General features: G+C 43.1%; 1 protein-coding gene across 2 annotated transcripts in view; it reads left to right on the forward strand.

The window, feature by feature from the left end:
- The window catches only part of ptn (pleiotrophin), a 40819-nt gene extending 25778 nt beyond the window's left edge, over positions 1–15041 (forward strand). Inside the window, exons 1-5 of one of the 2 annotated variants that reach the window (XM_040148749.1) lie at positions 1473–1536; positions 2912–3006; positions 3684–3857; positions 6726–6887; positions 14216–15041. In XM_040148749.1, the coding sequence (XP_040004683.1) occupies positions 1529–1536; positions 2912–3006; positions 3684–3857; positions 6726–6887; positions 14216–14271 (495 nt within the window). In that variant the 5' untranslated portion in view covers positions 1473–1528 and the 3' untranslated portion in view covers positions 14272–15041. Of the gene's footprint in view, positions 1–1472; positions 1537–2911; positions 3007–3683; positions 3858–6725; positions 6888–14215 lie in introns of those variants that run through there. The other variant, XM_040148755.1, reaches the window with a different exon arrangement.
- Positions 15042–16340: the final 1299 nt, after the last annotated feature.

Consider the following 16340-nt stretch of genomic DNA (forward strand, 5'->3'; position numbering starts at 1 on the left):
GGTGTGCTCAAAATCCCCAAACCACTGAACCTGATACAAACTTATAGTCTCAACACAACCATCAGGGCATTAGATGACTTTCTTTTATTTGAAGAGCTTCATTTCACTAAACCTCCAGGTATGGCAATATCCTGCTCCAAATATCTGGGGACGAGTAGAGCAACGATTGATGACTCTCTGTCTCATGCGCCCGGTCACCTGGGTATCAATTTTAGCACAGCATCGAAATATGTCCAAATACTTCTAACAACCCTGTTGCTTTTTATAATTTACAGGGGTCTGAGTCATGACAGTAAGAGGCTGATTCGTGGTCAGGTTGCCAGGGGCTGAGACTTGGAAGGAGCTCCTCTTCTCTTTGTCACACAGTGTAGAGCCGTAGGTGTACTGAAGAAAGAGAGGGAGAGTATTTATGGAAAAAACGCAAGTGTACGGGCCTTTAAGTTGGCAAGCCCCGGCGCTTCCTATCAAAGCGTGACACAGGCATCACACACGCCTGCCGAACGATAGTCACGTGCTGGGATCCACTCAGTCATCCATTATAGGTGCTGTCGTGCTCCGGAAATAGGAGCTACATGGTTGGGAGAGACTTCCATTTAATTTATTGACCTCAAGAGGAGGAGAGAACTGTCCTCCAGCAGGATTCTCTGGCTACAAAGGAAATGGTTAATTTGGTTTAATTCCAAGACTTTCTTTAACCTACATTACGGAGTGCTCATTCAAAGCCATCAACGCCGTCCCCTTTTATGACGGCACCGCACCAAGAGCCGATCACTCTTTGTGACTTACTGAGGAAAAGGATTTCCTATCTTTAGAAAGGCCACAATGCCTTTTTCTTGGGGATTGATCCTTATCGGGGTGCTTTCATCGGGGTGTCTCTCTGAAACTCTTAGAGCTCATTGTATGCGCTTCTTACTGTTGGGATTCAATGATTTTTTTTTTTTTTCTTCTTTCTTTTTCGAGATTTTGAAATGAATAGTTTGGAACCTCTTAAAAGGAGTCAAAAGTCAAGTTAATCAAAACAGGGTCTGTCTGTGCCAAAGTCAGAAAAGCATAAAATCAACGGTGTTAAGGATTCAGATGACTTTTCCTGGAAGACAAAGTACTGTACGGGCGCTGCCTTAAGGCTCATTAAGAGTTTCTAAGAAGTGCTGGAAGACATTAAATCTCACAGATAAAATGCACTACAAAAATATCTAATAATTAAATATAAGGTTTGAATACCTGATTTAAATTACAGAGGCTTTCACCATCCTCAAAGTAGACAGACTTAACTTATATGAAGCCTTAAGTGGGCGAAATGAAAAGTTAGGAAGGCAAGTTTCTTACACAATAGCATGGGGGGCTCAGAGCCAGCTCATGATTAAGTAAGAATGACAGTGGATATTATTTCCCTGCCAGGCTCAACCTTTCCACAAGAATTTGAGCACAGAGGAGCGTTTTTGGCGTCAGACACTTTTGGTAATTGTCTCAGTCTCATGCTGCCTTCTCCTCTCAGAGAACGCTGTCTGCTGGAGGATTCCTCAAAAACATGGAGGAGTCAGTATAGCCGAAGGGAGTGGGTTCACTGCAATAATTTCATCACAGTGCATTAGGCGGGTTATAGTGACAGTAACAGCTTTCTGCTGATTCCAGAACCAGCCGGAGGATCAAATAATGGAGGGAATTCTGATGCACACAATGGAGTGTTAACCTTAAACCAGCTAAATTTAGCATCTAAAATGTCAGCAGCTAATGGTCAACAAAGAAAGAGAAAACCGAGGACATTTTTTCCATGGCAGTTGATATATCTGTACAGTGGGAATATAATAGAGGCCACTCTCTTCTTGCTTTACTGCAGCATCTGTAATCTTCAGCAAATCTTGTGCGGTTCAGTAGCCTTTTCGGACTGAAAACACAAGGCTCTCAAACTAAAAGCCTCTGGGCTACTGGAAAAGCAAAGACGAATGCCGGAGTCGTTGTCATTTCCTGCCCTAAGTGCGACTTCAACATCAGCTGTATCTTTACTACTGCGTTCTTAAATGAAAATCATTGTAAATCATACTAAAACATATAGAACACTATTGAAACATTTCACCAATCTAAAATCTGTATAAGGTTGGTTGTAAGGTTGATGCAAGGCCACAGTGCTATTAGTGGTCAAACACTCCGCAGGGTACCTTTTTAATAAGCCCAGTATTGTTGCCTATACTGAACCTTGTTTCAGATCCTTCAGCTCTCAGAAAACAATCTAAACATAAAATCATTAGCAAAGAAATTTGGTGTCACTCTTGTAGAATCAAAGAGCAAGGGCGTTGAAGTGACATCCATCAGGGAAGAGGCAGAAGGACACATTTCGTCTTTGACAGTAGCCTCGATAGGCAGTGCAGCCCCTTTCAGGTCTGTAACATAATTAAAACCCCGTTTAGCTCATTTTCCTGTTTCCTGTTTGTTTTGACAAATCAAATCAAACCTGCATGGTGACTGTATCTAGCCTTGACAAGACCTCACGGAGACTGACAGCGAGTACAGCCATGACTGACGGCGCAGTGGCAGTGCAGACAATCAAAATGTTGATAGTGGTATCCAGCACAGTGGAAATGACACAGGATGATACATGGAAATTCTCCAGGCTATTTCTCTGGTCTCATGAGAGTAAGGACAACTATTGCTTTTCTCTCCTCCTTCCTGTTCTACCCAACAGCAAGTTCTGGTACATTTTTTGGGTAGCTCTCAAAGGTCACAAGTTCTCAAAATAGAGAGTTTGGAAATGAGAGAAATCATTAGCTGACATCGAAGTAGACAAGTCAGGCTGAGGGACGCATCCCAAAGGACCTGCTTGATTTGCACCGAACAACACAAAGTGATAACATTTAAACCGTGTAAAGAAAGTAGGATTCTCCTCTGACAGTTGCCTTCTCTCTCTCTCTTCCAGAATGAATGGGCAGAAGCAGTGGACGAGGGTGGCTGTGCTGGCACTGCTGGTGCTAACGGTGATGGCAGCTGAAGGAGGCAAAGCAGAGAAACAAGGTGAATCTTGCAAACCGGCGGTCTTCTTGTTTGATGAAGAAAAAAAGCCCTTTCTATCATGTTACCTCTTCAACATACAATAAAAAAGGACTTTTCCCCAGTGGAGTGAAATATACTGCTATCTCTCCCTACAGGCTGCACTGTTAACAATGTCCCTCTTAACTTATTAACTGGATACAACTTTTAAAATGTATAAAAATTAAAAGAAAATGCCAGTGGGGTTGTCTCCTCTGAGAATTATGGCAATATCTTTCAGAAAAGAGCAGATAAGTCAGATCAATCCCTCTCGGGTAAAGAAAACAACATTTCGCCTAATTTAAATTCGGGGGGGGGGGGGGTTCATTTGAATTGGAAATTAGAACAAGCACCTAAACCCATTACAACTGCCTTGAAATTACTTGAAAAAGTCCAAGAGTAAATATAGGCATTGCAAGTAGCACTTTTCATTTCTTGTTTTAACGAACACTAAATTTCTAACATATTTTTTTTATAGCCAGAGCTGAAGATGTGAGACTTTTGTGTCTTGTAGGAATCGAGAGACAAAAAATGAAAACCAATGACCCGACATGGACTTGTGAGACTTTACCCAAAACTCCTTACAGACCTGGCTTGACTGCCGAAAGGAAAAAACATCTTGCCTATTGGCCAGTTGTTAAACTGTGTGTTTGGCTGTACAGGGAAGAAGGAGCGCAAGTCGGACTGCGGGGAGTGGCAGTGGAGTGTATGTGTGGCCAACGAGGGGGACTGTGGACTAGGCACCCGGGAGGGAACGCGCACCGGCACTGACTGCAAGCAGACCATCAAGACCCAACGCTGCAAGATCCCCTGCAACTGGAAGAAGAAGTTTGGAGGTACGGGAGGAATGTTCAGACTCATACTGTGCCGGGTGGAAACGTGGAAATAAGGTGCTTATATAGGCTGTAATGTGCCAGATATTTCTTGGTAGACGATCTAAAAAGGTCGACTTCTAAATATTATTTAGATAATCTATGTCCACTAAAAGACCCAGAGAACTTTGCCCTTTCTGAAGGGCAACTGCACGGCTCCCAACACTTCCACAAGATGTATGGCAGCCTCTCATTCACACAAACAATGGTCCCGTTTTCACAAATAGGAATGAGAAAGCTTGCTAATTAGAGGTACAACAGAGATGTCTGCCTTAGGACGTGGCACATCGTCATTGAAAACGCAGTAATAGTCTCCCTGCTTTGTCGTTTGCTTTTTTGGGCTTGGGCGCGTGCAGCCTTCAAAGCCGAAATGTCTTGCAGTGACAAGCCTGAGAGACTTTTGTTCCCCCGGTAAGGCCTGTTAGGCATGCAGCCTGCTGCTCTGCGACGAGCCTGTCAAGACTGATGAACACACTGCAGGAAATAATGGTCCTGCTAACTGGCTACGTAGATAGTAGCAGCAAAAGTTTTGGAGTGGCAATAAGTTACAGGCCTCTGGCCTTTAAATTGTGGAAAGTTAATAGAGAAAAGAAAGAGCTAACTAGCCCCTTTTGTGTTGTAGAAGATGAAGATCCTTGCAAACCTGAACCAGTGTCCTTTCGCAATTAAAAAGATTAAAAAAATATTGTAACATTTGGTACTCATGCCCCTCAAATGAGCATCAGAACTGGTGTGAAAAGACCCTGGCATTCAATCCCTTGCAGCTAAACCTGGATTCAGGTACGATGCTGCTCTGTAAAAAAGTCTATCACTGATGTAAAGACTGTTTTGCCAGTAGACTTGTAGGCTAAGTACTGGTAGATAGCATATTGAATTAATGATCAACATTATGTGGCTTTAGGTACGATTACAAGAACTGTGAAAAATGTAAACTTGGAATTATGGGGTTTTCTCTGAGTGCAGTTCTGAGATATGGAGCCTGGAAGATTTGACATCCCATTTGGCAAAACATGTTACATCTTATTAAAATATTAAACCCCAAAAGATCCTTAAAAGCAAAACAAGCGAAAACTAGGTTAACCGTGACTTTCAGTCTGCAGCGCATGGCCCAAATAGTTTTTTGCATCTTGCAAAAGTACGGCACAGCAAAGCGGAGTGAGGGTATAAGTGTTGTGCTTAAATTAGAAAGGTGTGCACAATTCTGTAGAGTCAGGGTTTCCAGCAGCATGACCCAAAAAACTTTTTGGGGCAGGGGAGGTGGGCAAGAAAGCGCCACACCTCTTGGGTTTCTGTACAATAAACCACAGAAATAATCAAGCAGTGTGCTACAATTGCTGACAGACTACGAATACGCAGACACAAAGCCCAAAACGGATACATGATCCTTAAAGAAGTAAAAGCAATGGAATTAATATGTTAATATTATGAGGAAATCATTTATTCTTCAGAAGATGTAATGGGTTTACAATACATAGATAAAACCCACCTGATACTGACTAATTGACAGCTACTCACAATAGACCTTTTTTATTTATTATTTTTTTTAATGGCAGAACCAGAGTAGAACCAGAGTGACGATGTTTTAATCACACAAAATGTTTAGTGATAGATGTAGACGTGTACCACATACAGGATCCGATCCGATCACCCCTCCGTCACCTTTTTCAGTCCGACAGATGACAATCCAGTTGCCAATTTTCCGCTTTAACCCCTTTCTAGTAAAAGCCTTAAAATCCTGAACAAGTATTTGAGACTGGAGTTAAAATTTTCTGAAGGCAGAGCAAGGATCTTGGGATTGTAAATGATCGGATGTTTTTTTGCAATCATTAAGAAATCTTATTCAGACATACGGGAATCCGGTTTTGATACAGGGTCGCTGATGAGTGGGTGCGTTCACACTTGTGCGACCATTTTTTGTTTTGGTTTTTTATCTACTCGTAAGTGACACCTTAAAAAAAAAGGACATGGGCTGCCTGCCAACTTCCCAGGAGCCAGCGAGGAAGCTCTCTGTCAGAGACAAATTATAGGTATGGAGGCGCAGGGTCTTAAAGTTGGATGCTCGGGAAGTCCCCGTAGGATTCTCGCAACAATGGCCCTGTCACTCCCTCTCACCGACCTATGTCCCCTTCCTCGCCCGCCTCTGCTCTCCCCCTGATGAGCACCCCTGGGATCTCAGAGGCAGTGACAAGGGGTTGGACGCTTTCATGTGAGAGGAAGCCGACGAATGAGTGTCACTGCCTCCAGGGAGCCCCGCTGGAGTGGCAACAAAATAACAGAGGGGGACACAAGAGAGGCGAACATACAGTACGCACGCTTGCCCACTTCCATGTGCCTCTTTTAAAACACTTTTCTATAAAACAGAGTACATCAGCCACTGTTGCTATTTTCCAGGGCCATCTCGCTTCCTCTGGGCTCGAGTTTAAGGTGGATTCATTTTAATATCAGATGAAAGGACGTGTGTGAAGTTTATTTGAGTTGCTGCCGAAAGCACTTTCACTACTCTGCTTGTCAGACTGCATCTGTCCGTTATTTGCATCTGTCCCGAGAGCTCGCAGATCTCGGACACTTTCTATTGTAGGAAGGAGATAATAGCCAAGTAAATTATAACTGCCCATCAAACAGCCATTCAAAGTGCACGACTCACAGCTCCATAGGCTCAAGGGACTTGCTCCACTAGTTGATTGCAGTCGACTGCCTTCTAGGACAAATATAGAAGCTGAAATGTATCATTTTAGTAGGTGTTCTGCTTGGTCGCTCCTATACGACGCCTCCTCAGAGCTACCTCACTAAACAAAAGCATCTAATTAAGTATCTGATTTCTTTTTGCGCCAGGGGAATGCAAGTACGACTTCCAGGCATGGGGGGAGTGCGACCTGGCGACGGGCAAGAAGAACCGGACGGGCGTGCTGAAGCGAGCGCTCATGGACGCGACCTGCGCCGCCACCGTCACCGCCACCAAGCCCTGCGGGAAAATCCCCAAGACCAAGCTGCAAGGTACGCTGAGAGGGGGACTCTCGCCGGGCACGTTGAGCCCGTCAGCAGCAGCGGCGTACGCTGGAGTCCTGCCGGTGATTCACCGGGCCTTTAAAAATAGGGCACGAGGTTCCCTGCACTCCAACAAAACGATTTATTTTACTGATAAGAGGTGAAAACAAAAGGTTGAATGAATTTTGAACCGATACTGGGACTGCTTTCCGCATCTGACTGCTAAACAGTGTGTGGCGAGTCCCTTGAAAACACTATATCAACACTCACACATTGCATATTCTGTATTCAACACATATAGACATAGAAAAAAGAGACGTTACCCGCACGCAACTTTTTTCTAGAAACCAAGTGATTCCTGAATGTATGCTGCAAGCCCGCTAGAAACACGCAACCGGTAGACAGCGTCGGAGTTCACGGGAGTCGCACTGCTTTTAGTAGAGGCTCACCGCCTCCCCGCGTGTTCCTGCGCCAAGATAACAGGCATCCAATCACAATCCCTTATCCCTATTGTGACTGAAAAAAGTAATAACATAATTAGAAAGTCTTACGTATAGTCTGTAAAGTCTTTCTGACTAACACTGTTGAAAGTGTGTTTGGAGAACTGTCTCCTGCCTTTGTGTGGCCTGAGGAAGAGGGCTTTTTTTTTTGCCAAACATGCTGGAACAATAACAGTTATTAAAAGGAATCAAGCAGGCCATGCTGAACTGAACCTTGCGTACGCTCAATAAAACTGTAGTGAAATCAAATGCATCCAATACAAGCCAAAGTATTTTATAACCCGAATTTGAGACACAATCCGACGGAACGAGGGGAGAGTTGTGCATGGACTCGTGGTAATGTAAGCTAGACAGGTTTTGGACTAGTTTGAGAGCGGGAAATGTTTATATTCACACTCACATGACATTGGATCGGTTTGGATCAAAAGCCAGACCCGTGCAGAAACAAACTGGTGGTTAATTATAGCCGAAGGGATGTTTACCAGTTGGGTGTCTCTGTTCCTCAAGCTGAGCTGCTGATCTTCCCCCCTGACAAGCTTGTACATCTTGTGCCATTTTGGCTGTTTTTTATTTTTTTTAAACACAGGTCAAAACAGAAATAATAGAATCTGAATTTCATTATAATTAGGATAAATTACCATCAGTTTATGTGTCAAGGTGTATGTGAGAATCCCCTCCGTGATAATTAATGTGTAGGTTCAGTAGATATTCATCTTGACTCCTGGTACATCTCAGACTGACTGGCTCCTAAATCCAACAAGCCCTTACAAATGGTTTAATCTCAGCTAGTGCTGGCTGCAGCTCGCATTCATATTCAACCCACCATTAGCGGGATGGAAATCCACCTACTTAAGGGCTAAGTTGAAGCGTTGAGTGACAGTGTTAAAGCAGGGGTGAATAGGTTAAGTCACTGTTCAGCTGTGATTACATGTTTTCACCGTTCTTCAGTCATGTCAAAGACACCGAAGCCTCTTTTTTTTTTGCTTCCTTTCTTCCCACGTTCGCCGGCAGTTATCAGAAAACCTGAGCTTGACACAAGGTCTGAACAAACAGGAGAACATTAAATAACCACGCGGACACATGTAGGGTACATTACCGTCTGCTTGGAGAGATCGGCGTTAAACTAGTGAGGAGAAAGCACTCGATTCATTCCAAGTGAGTCAACGCCCCCTTTGTTAATTCTGTAAACAAGGATGTAATAGACACACTGTGAATGTCCCATTGTCCAAACAGGATTATAAGGAGTGCAGAAATGCTGCCAATGGTCATAAACTGCGCCCTTATCACGCTCAGCAGACGACATGTGTGCATGCAAGCTTTGCACATGGCGTTTGCTTAACCTTACTGTCAGCTCATCAAACAACCGCAGTCAGACGAGGCCCCAAATTATAACGATAAGACAATGTAAACACCTCTGAGACAGTTTTTTACAACAGGATGTCTGCCGCTGCAGTGCCGCCATCTGTAACACGTCTGCTGCTACAGTCGGCGGCACTGCTCTACTCCACTGTTTGTCTGGAGATTTTTATGCCTGACTCCATTTTACTTCCAAAGGGAGGAATTCGTTAAATTTTTCACTCGGCAGCACATCATTATTGCATTGTGGCGGGAAGCCCGATGAGGAGCTGTACTGTACTTGTCGTCTGTGATTCTCCCGTGCTTTTCAACAGATATCTGGAACAGGATGCCACGGTTTGAATAAATGCAGATGTGACTGGACATAGTATAGTACAGTTGACAGGTGCATAGAAGTGTCGTTTCATTTTGTGTGAAAAATTATATTTGCTGTGGACATGCAATCTCCATGAGTTCTATTGTTTTGCTTTTGCCATCCCTGTATTTTAAGTATTATGATGCAAATATAAAGGATCTTGTCTCAAACTGATTAATTTAACCATCAGACCCTTTCAGCCGCTACTCTGTGGCATAGAATTACAAGAATATCCTTATGTAGAGTCAGACATAGGGTCCAAATCGCATGAATGCATCCACATTAAATGTGATTATTCGGATTTTTAAAATTTAGCTCCTCAGCTTCATTATGCCGGTGCGTGTGCACAGTATCGATGTAGAGCATAAAAAATTCATATTAAAAAATGTGAATAAAAAATCAACATACAGCATGCGAGTGAAAAAAAATGTGTTTGGTATACAGGCGTGTGTGCAGCGCTGCGTACCTGTGCGCATCAATTCTAATGAAGGCCAGATGCGCGGATGCGGAGTGACAGCCTAAGAGGTGTGAGAGCTCGGGGCAAAAGAGAAGCAGAGCGAGGATGACAGTGGCTGAGATGAAGGGAGGCAGTTGGGAAGAGAGACCCGCTATCTGAGCGAGGTGTGATTTCCCATGTCTGCCGGTTGGAAGATAAGCCCTGGGAAGCAGAGGGGTTTCTGTTTAAAAAAAAAAAAAAAAAAAAAGGAAAGAGGCGGTGCTGTGCACAATGAGGTGTGTACGGGAAGGGGAATTGTGTATGCTTTTCTGTGTGTTTCAGGGGATGGCGGAGATGCAGTGCACAGCAGCAGGATCAGAGGGCATGTAAAAAAACAAAACCAAACAAACAAACAAAAAAAACCAGGAATGTTTGGCTTCTGAGTGACTGAGATGGAGAGGGAAGAGGCTATCTAACCCCAGGCTGGGAGCAGAGATCTGCCTGGCCAAAAATTTGCAATTCTGAACAGCCACCATGGGTGTGGGAGATAGGTTTCCCCTGACTAGAGCAGGTTGCTGGGATGGAGGTAGCATCTGTCATTTGCAGATTCGGGGAAGAGACAATGCTAAGAGGCACTTTGGGAGTGATGTGGGATTCAGAGTTGCGTGTCTTTGCTGTCTAGCCCAGGTGAAGCACAGACCCTGCGGAGCGAAAGAGAGAACAAAGAGTGACAGAAATGAAACATTATGAATGCCTGTAGAAACCTCAAGGTCCCCGCCTTCTCTTTCAGCAGAGCAGCAGCGAGCAGCGCACGAGGGAGTGTTTGGATGCCAGAGTTGATTTCAGGTTAAACAAAGGCTTTTCTTCTGATAAATCTGACATGTCTGAATTTGTTTGGAGCGAATTTGTTTCCGTCATTCTTCCTGGACAGACGGCTGCTGTTCTGGTTTTATAATCAAACACGCGAGTTCACAGCCACACCACCGCCTTATAAATTGCACTCGGTACTTCTGCCCTACAATTGCAGAGAGCCATAACGGCAGGAGCGATGAAGTTACGAAAAGAGGGCTCGAGGTTTGCGGCTGGCCGGCCGCCAGACCACCAGTCACCGTGTGACGATGACCTCCTTGAGACTGTCCGAAGGCTGATACGACGACCTGGCCATGGGAATCTTAAAGCAAAGTGCAGGGAAAACGCATAAACCTATAGTGGGGCATTAACACTTAAAAAGGACACCTGGAAAATGATACATTTCTTGGGTAGTTTAAATCGAAGTAATGCACCGATTGAACATTTTGAGTGTAAAATCTTATTCTGCAAATTTGTCATAAAATTCAGTGGAGTTTAGGTTAATAATTTCACTCTGAAGTGTTGTGAAGTAGAAGTATAAAGTAGTATAAAATTAATCTTGTACTTATATATACTTATGCTTGAGTAAATGATGTTAGTCACATTGCACCACTGAATAAATGTCAAAAAAATTCAGATTCTGCTCTTAAGTCAATTTTGAGCAAACACGAAATGAATGGGTTTTGGCTCAGGCCAGATTTGAGCAGGAGAAGGCAGCGGCATCCTGATTAGGAGTGTGTGTCAGAGGCAAAGAGGGGAGCGAGCAGTGTCGTGTAATGTGCAAATGCAGCAGAGAGCACTGGTTGGTATGAGAGTCCCCATCTCATATACACCGATCAGCCACAACAAGAAAACCAGTTACTAGTTTTAATGTGGTGGGCGAATTTGGTGTAAACTGTATACAGAAGGGTGACAAATTAAAGGAAAAACCTACATAGAGCGTCTTAGTAAGGTGTTGGGCCACCAGCAGCTTCAGATACAGCTTGGCGTTGACTCTACAGGTCTCTGGAACTCTACTGGAGGGTTGGACACCATTCTTCCAAAACATATTCCCTCACTTGGTGTCTTGATGATGGCGGTGGCGAGCACTGTCTAACACGTTGGTCCACATTCTCCAAAATCTCTTCAGTTGGGTTGAGATCTGGTGACTGTGAAGGCCATAGCACATGATTCAGATCGTTTTCATACTCATCAAACCATTCAGTGACCCCCCCCCGTGCCCTGTGGATGGGGGCATCGTCCTCCTGGAAGAGACCACTGCCATCAGGATTAGAAATGGTTCATTGTAGGATGAAGGTGATCACTCAGAACAACTTTGGGGTGATTTGCAGTGACCCTTCCCTCTAAGCGGTCAAGCGGACCTGAAACATGCCACCAAATCCCCCCCCCCGCCCCAGCATGGTGATCAAATGTGCACTGTCGACCACAATCTCCGGCCCTATTTACTGATGTGTTTCCCATAGATCTACATGAAGATGTCACTTCGGTCACTGTTCCTGTTGCAACACTGGCAAGCTGAGCCAGTTTTTGTGCCTGAGGCTCCGGGCATCTGTGCCCTGACAATGGACCCGCTTTCAAAGTCACTGGAAACCTTTTCCTGATGCCGTCTTGATACAAATTCAGAATCAACTGGGCCCGCTCAGCATTTTTATACATGCCACAGAGCAAGATTTGTATTTATGTACATTAACACACACACACACAGACACACACACACACACACAGTTTATACACCCCATTCAGCCTCAACATGGAAACTGGTAATTGGTTTTAATGTTGTGGCTGATCGGTCTACTGTATGGAGCAGATAGAACAAGGCGAGAGTGAATCCCCGGGGAGCAGAATTTGCTGACAGAAAAACATTCAAACAAATGAAAGCGAGCAAACAAATGGGATGGAAGAGCAATTTCCGTATTTGCATGGGTGAGAGTGCTTTGCATGTCAAAATCTCAATGCCCGCGGAAGTTCGCAGCGGAGGTGACAAGAACACATTTCTAAGAAGATTTCCTCGTGGCGCACATTCAGAATGTTAAAAGGTTGAAACTCAATTGAAATCTCATTGACTAAGCATACCTTGTCGCTGTTCAGAACTGCTTGACGGCACGTCGTTAGACGGATAGAGGATTTGTGGGTGGTGGAGGTGTCCTTTCAAAATAAATCCTGAATGAATTTCTGTATGAATGGATTAAATATTGACAGCCTTTTAATGTGTTATCACACTAAATCTCTTTTAAAATACGCCGAGATGTTTTCCCCCCATATATTACTGTCCTTTGGGTTTGATTTTTCAGACATGTTAATCAAATCTGCTCATTTCATCTGACTACTACTACCAGTCTGACCTCTGAAACACCACCGGTATGAAAGTATTTGGCGATTTTAATTTCACGTCGGCCGCGTCTGCCGTTTATAGAAAGCAGGTCTCGGCTGTGAACCGAAACAATAGTGGTGTGGGAGGATCTAAATTCAGTACTAAGTGCAGTGGGAACTTGCTTTGGATCATGTACATGGTCTAAACAAAAGGGTGTGGATTAGCCAGGCTGACATCTCCGTTGAACGTGTCATAAGATGAATAGCTGTAGAGATTAGTGCCAAGCGTCTAGGAAATACAAACAAACACATATTTTGTAAAATACGTGATCAAATACCCTGAGAAGTGCAGAAAGTGAGAACCAAACTATATAATCTATACAATGTGTTTTATTCAATAATATGTTTTTGAATAATCAGCTTGTTACACACTAATAAACCCATGTCATGGAAAACTGGACTGATCTTGTTTATATCTGCTTTTATTGAACCTCACGTGGACGTGGATGCGATGGTATGAAAATGAGGTTTCCCCTAAACCGTGTGGAAAGGATTTACGTTTGATCATAACATTCTGATTCGGCATCCACTATAGATCCATATGAAAATGCTGTGTGGTGTCATATACACACACACACACACACTACAAAAACACATATATAGCCCCAATCAATCATTAGCGGCTGATGTCTGTGAGACCGCCGAGGAAGACTTTTAACGAGGCGATCACAAACGGCAGATGTCAACTTATGCAACACAACACATCCCACTTCCACTGAGAGACAGGAAGTTATTAGACCAATTCAGTCATGGTTAACTTTAGTATTTCCAAGTGTGTTTTTCCTGTTTTAACATTTCAAAAGGCCTGTTTCTCATTTCACCACAAAAGAATCTTGAAAAAAAAAAAAGTCTCAGTTTAGGTTTGCAGCCCATCTCTGCACACATGTAGGTGTGGGTTCAGAGAATGAAAAAGATACAAAGGCAGACAGTTTGACTGAGAGACAGACAAACGTGCATGCAGACAAGCAGATACACACAAACATTCCAGCAGGCCGACACCCCAACAAACGGCTAGCCAGAGGCTAGCTAGCCAAACCGCTGCAGGTTGTGCTCCCTTCCTGTTCACCAGAGCGGAAGGATCGCAAAGCAGAAAAGGGAGTCCGTGGACTGTGGCTTCCGTCGCTGCTGCCAGGTACCGATCCACTGTTGCGGGAAGTTGATCAAGCGGGTTTTCACGGGGCATACACCTGGCCACCGAATCGATCCCCAGGAGAGAGCGCGAGGACGGGCTGCTCCCTCCCGGGGATTGATAATAAAAACCAGCAATAAAAACCTGCACTCTGGCAAAAAAAACCAAACAAAACATAATTAATACTCATACGGGTGATTATTAGAATCGGAAGCAGAGCATGAGAGCTCTTCATGGAGACAATGAGATTTGTTTATTTTCAAAGACACCACCTCTAGCAGAGAAAAGCGTCAAAGTAAAAACACTTTGGGTTGTAACTCCGTGTCTTTTCTGTTCTTGCAGACGCAAAGAAGCAAAAGAAGGAGGGCAAGAAGCGAGAGCGCACCCAAATGGACTGATGAGGTTGTTTGTCCCAGGGAGGAAGGAAGAAGAGGGTGGAGAAATGTCCACTGCCCCATTTCAATTCGGTTCCTCTTTATATGTCCTGTAGGTTGACAGTAGGAGCCAATAGAGCTTTGACAAAACCAGTGAAAATATGACTTTTAGTGACAACATGTTTTAATTTTTCTTCTTTCTAGCACCTGATGAGATACAACTTGTATGTTGCGATAGGAGATATAATACTCAGTGGTAGGGCAAAATAATGAACATCGAGTATCTGAATTATTAGTGTTTTCCCCTAATGCTGTTATTTCTAGGATTATTTTCTGAAGAACTGGATAGGATTTGTTTTACAGTTGCATCGCCTAACTCTAATTTGGAAAACCCTTTGGTCCATGCCCCGACTTAATGAAGCAGTTTGCTGAAAGTGAAGCTCTAAACATCTTCACTTAATTAATGTGAGAAAAAAGAAAAAAAGAAAAAAAAGTTGAACACTTGCAAATGTTCCAGTGGCTCAAGTTAATTGTAACACCCCCCCCAACTGTAATTCTGTGGTGTAATATTTTTCTTTTATTTCCGATAAGAACAAATAAAACATTGCTAGTTCTGTCTGGAGGCTGCATGAAACAGCTCCTCTACATGTGTGCAAACTGTTACTGTTTTTAGTTTGTTTTCCTTCTGCTGCTCTGCTGTACCTCGGTTCATACCCACCGATTTTTACTCTCCAGCTCCTGGCTGTAAAAAATGAAAAGTCCTCACTACTGTAGTCCTCAGTTGGACTTAACATTCCCCTTGTTTCCTGTCACATCTCCAAAAATTAAAATGAATAAAACGTAAAAAAAAAAAAAAGGTAGGGGAGATCCCCAAAGTGCTTCTCTTTCACCGTGTGCATCCTCACAGTCAAAAACGCCAAACTTTCAAAACACGTTTCATATATTTTTATTTGAATTTCATTCTGAGAGAATTTGGCACAATGTAACCACTTAATGCAGTTCATCTTACGGTGTCACAGGTGACACAGTGATCGTTACACTCAGATTCATTTGCCAGAACAAATAATCAATCGAGAATGCATTAAAAATGAAATCAATACCATTGTTACTGTACAGAAAGTACCATAGTGGGGGAGGGGGAAAGGAGAATAAATGAGGGATTCTTGGGGGGGGGAACATTCAGATAGTAGCTATTAAACACGTGTATGTACATTTCAAATGTACCGCATCCGAATTACATATAATGTATTATCATATAGATATATACAATGCAAACAATAGACTGTTAAATTTATTTTTCCTATTGCAAGAGAAGCCACAAGCCACAGTGAGTGAATACACAAAGAACATCTACATACATAAGCAAATGAAAAATGAAGTCTTGTATGTACATTTAACACTTGCAGCAGGCTACGGATTTTTTTTATTTTTTTTCCTTTTTTTTGATTTGCTGATTTTCTTTTAAATCCACACGTTTATCGTGACCCTTTAACGTTCAGATCAGGTCAAAGAACTCAACCCTCGACTATTGGTTGCTCCACAAAAAAAACCCATCTTTTCCCCAGGATGTTAAAATTGCAAAAGGATATAAAGTGTGTCCAGTAAGATAGTAGCAGGCGAGCAGCTTCTTCCCAAGGTGACTGTGAAGCCTCGTAAATTTACAGGTGAAATCAAAATGAAGCCCTTGCCTCTGGGCTGCCTGGTCACACTGAAACTAGTTTTAGGCTTTGTCCTCTTCCCAGGTTTGCAGGTTTGCTCCCCCCTCCCCCCTTTCTGGCTGCAAAAGTCCCCTTGAAACGCTGCTCTGAAGTTCAAAAGTTTGGATCCAGTCGTTCGTTTTGCAAGGCAGGAGTCCATTTCTTAGCCAATCATTCCTCCAGAAATACACATAAATTTATACTTTCTACTTTTATAATCATATTCTTTGAAACACGTTCCAAACCCATAATATTCATATCTTTATAGATTTTAAATTACATTTTTAATTTTAAAACAAAAAAAAAGAAACTCTCTGGCTGTACACTGATAATTTTATAATTTGTAATACTACATTTGTACTTTGTACAATGATAAAAGAACAGATTTATAAAATG

This window comes from Xiphias gladius, chromosome 2 (genome assembly GCF_016859285.1).
Source record: "Xiphias gladius isolate SHS-SW01 ecotype Sanya breed wild chromosome 2, ASM1685928v1, whole genome shotgun sequence".
In the NCBI taxonomy this organism is placed as follows: domain Eukaryota; kingdom Metazoa; phylum Chordata; class Actinopteri; order Istiophoriformes; family Xiphiidae; genus Xiphias; species Xiphias gladius.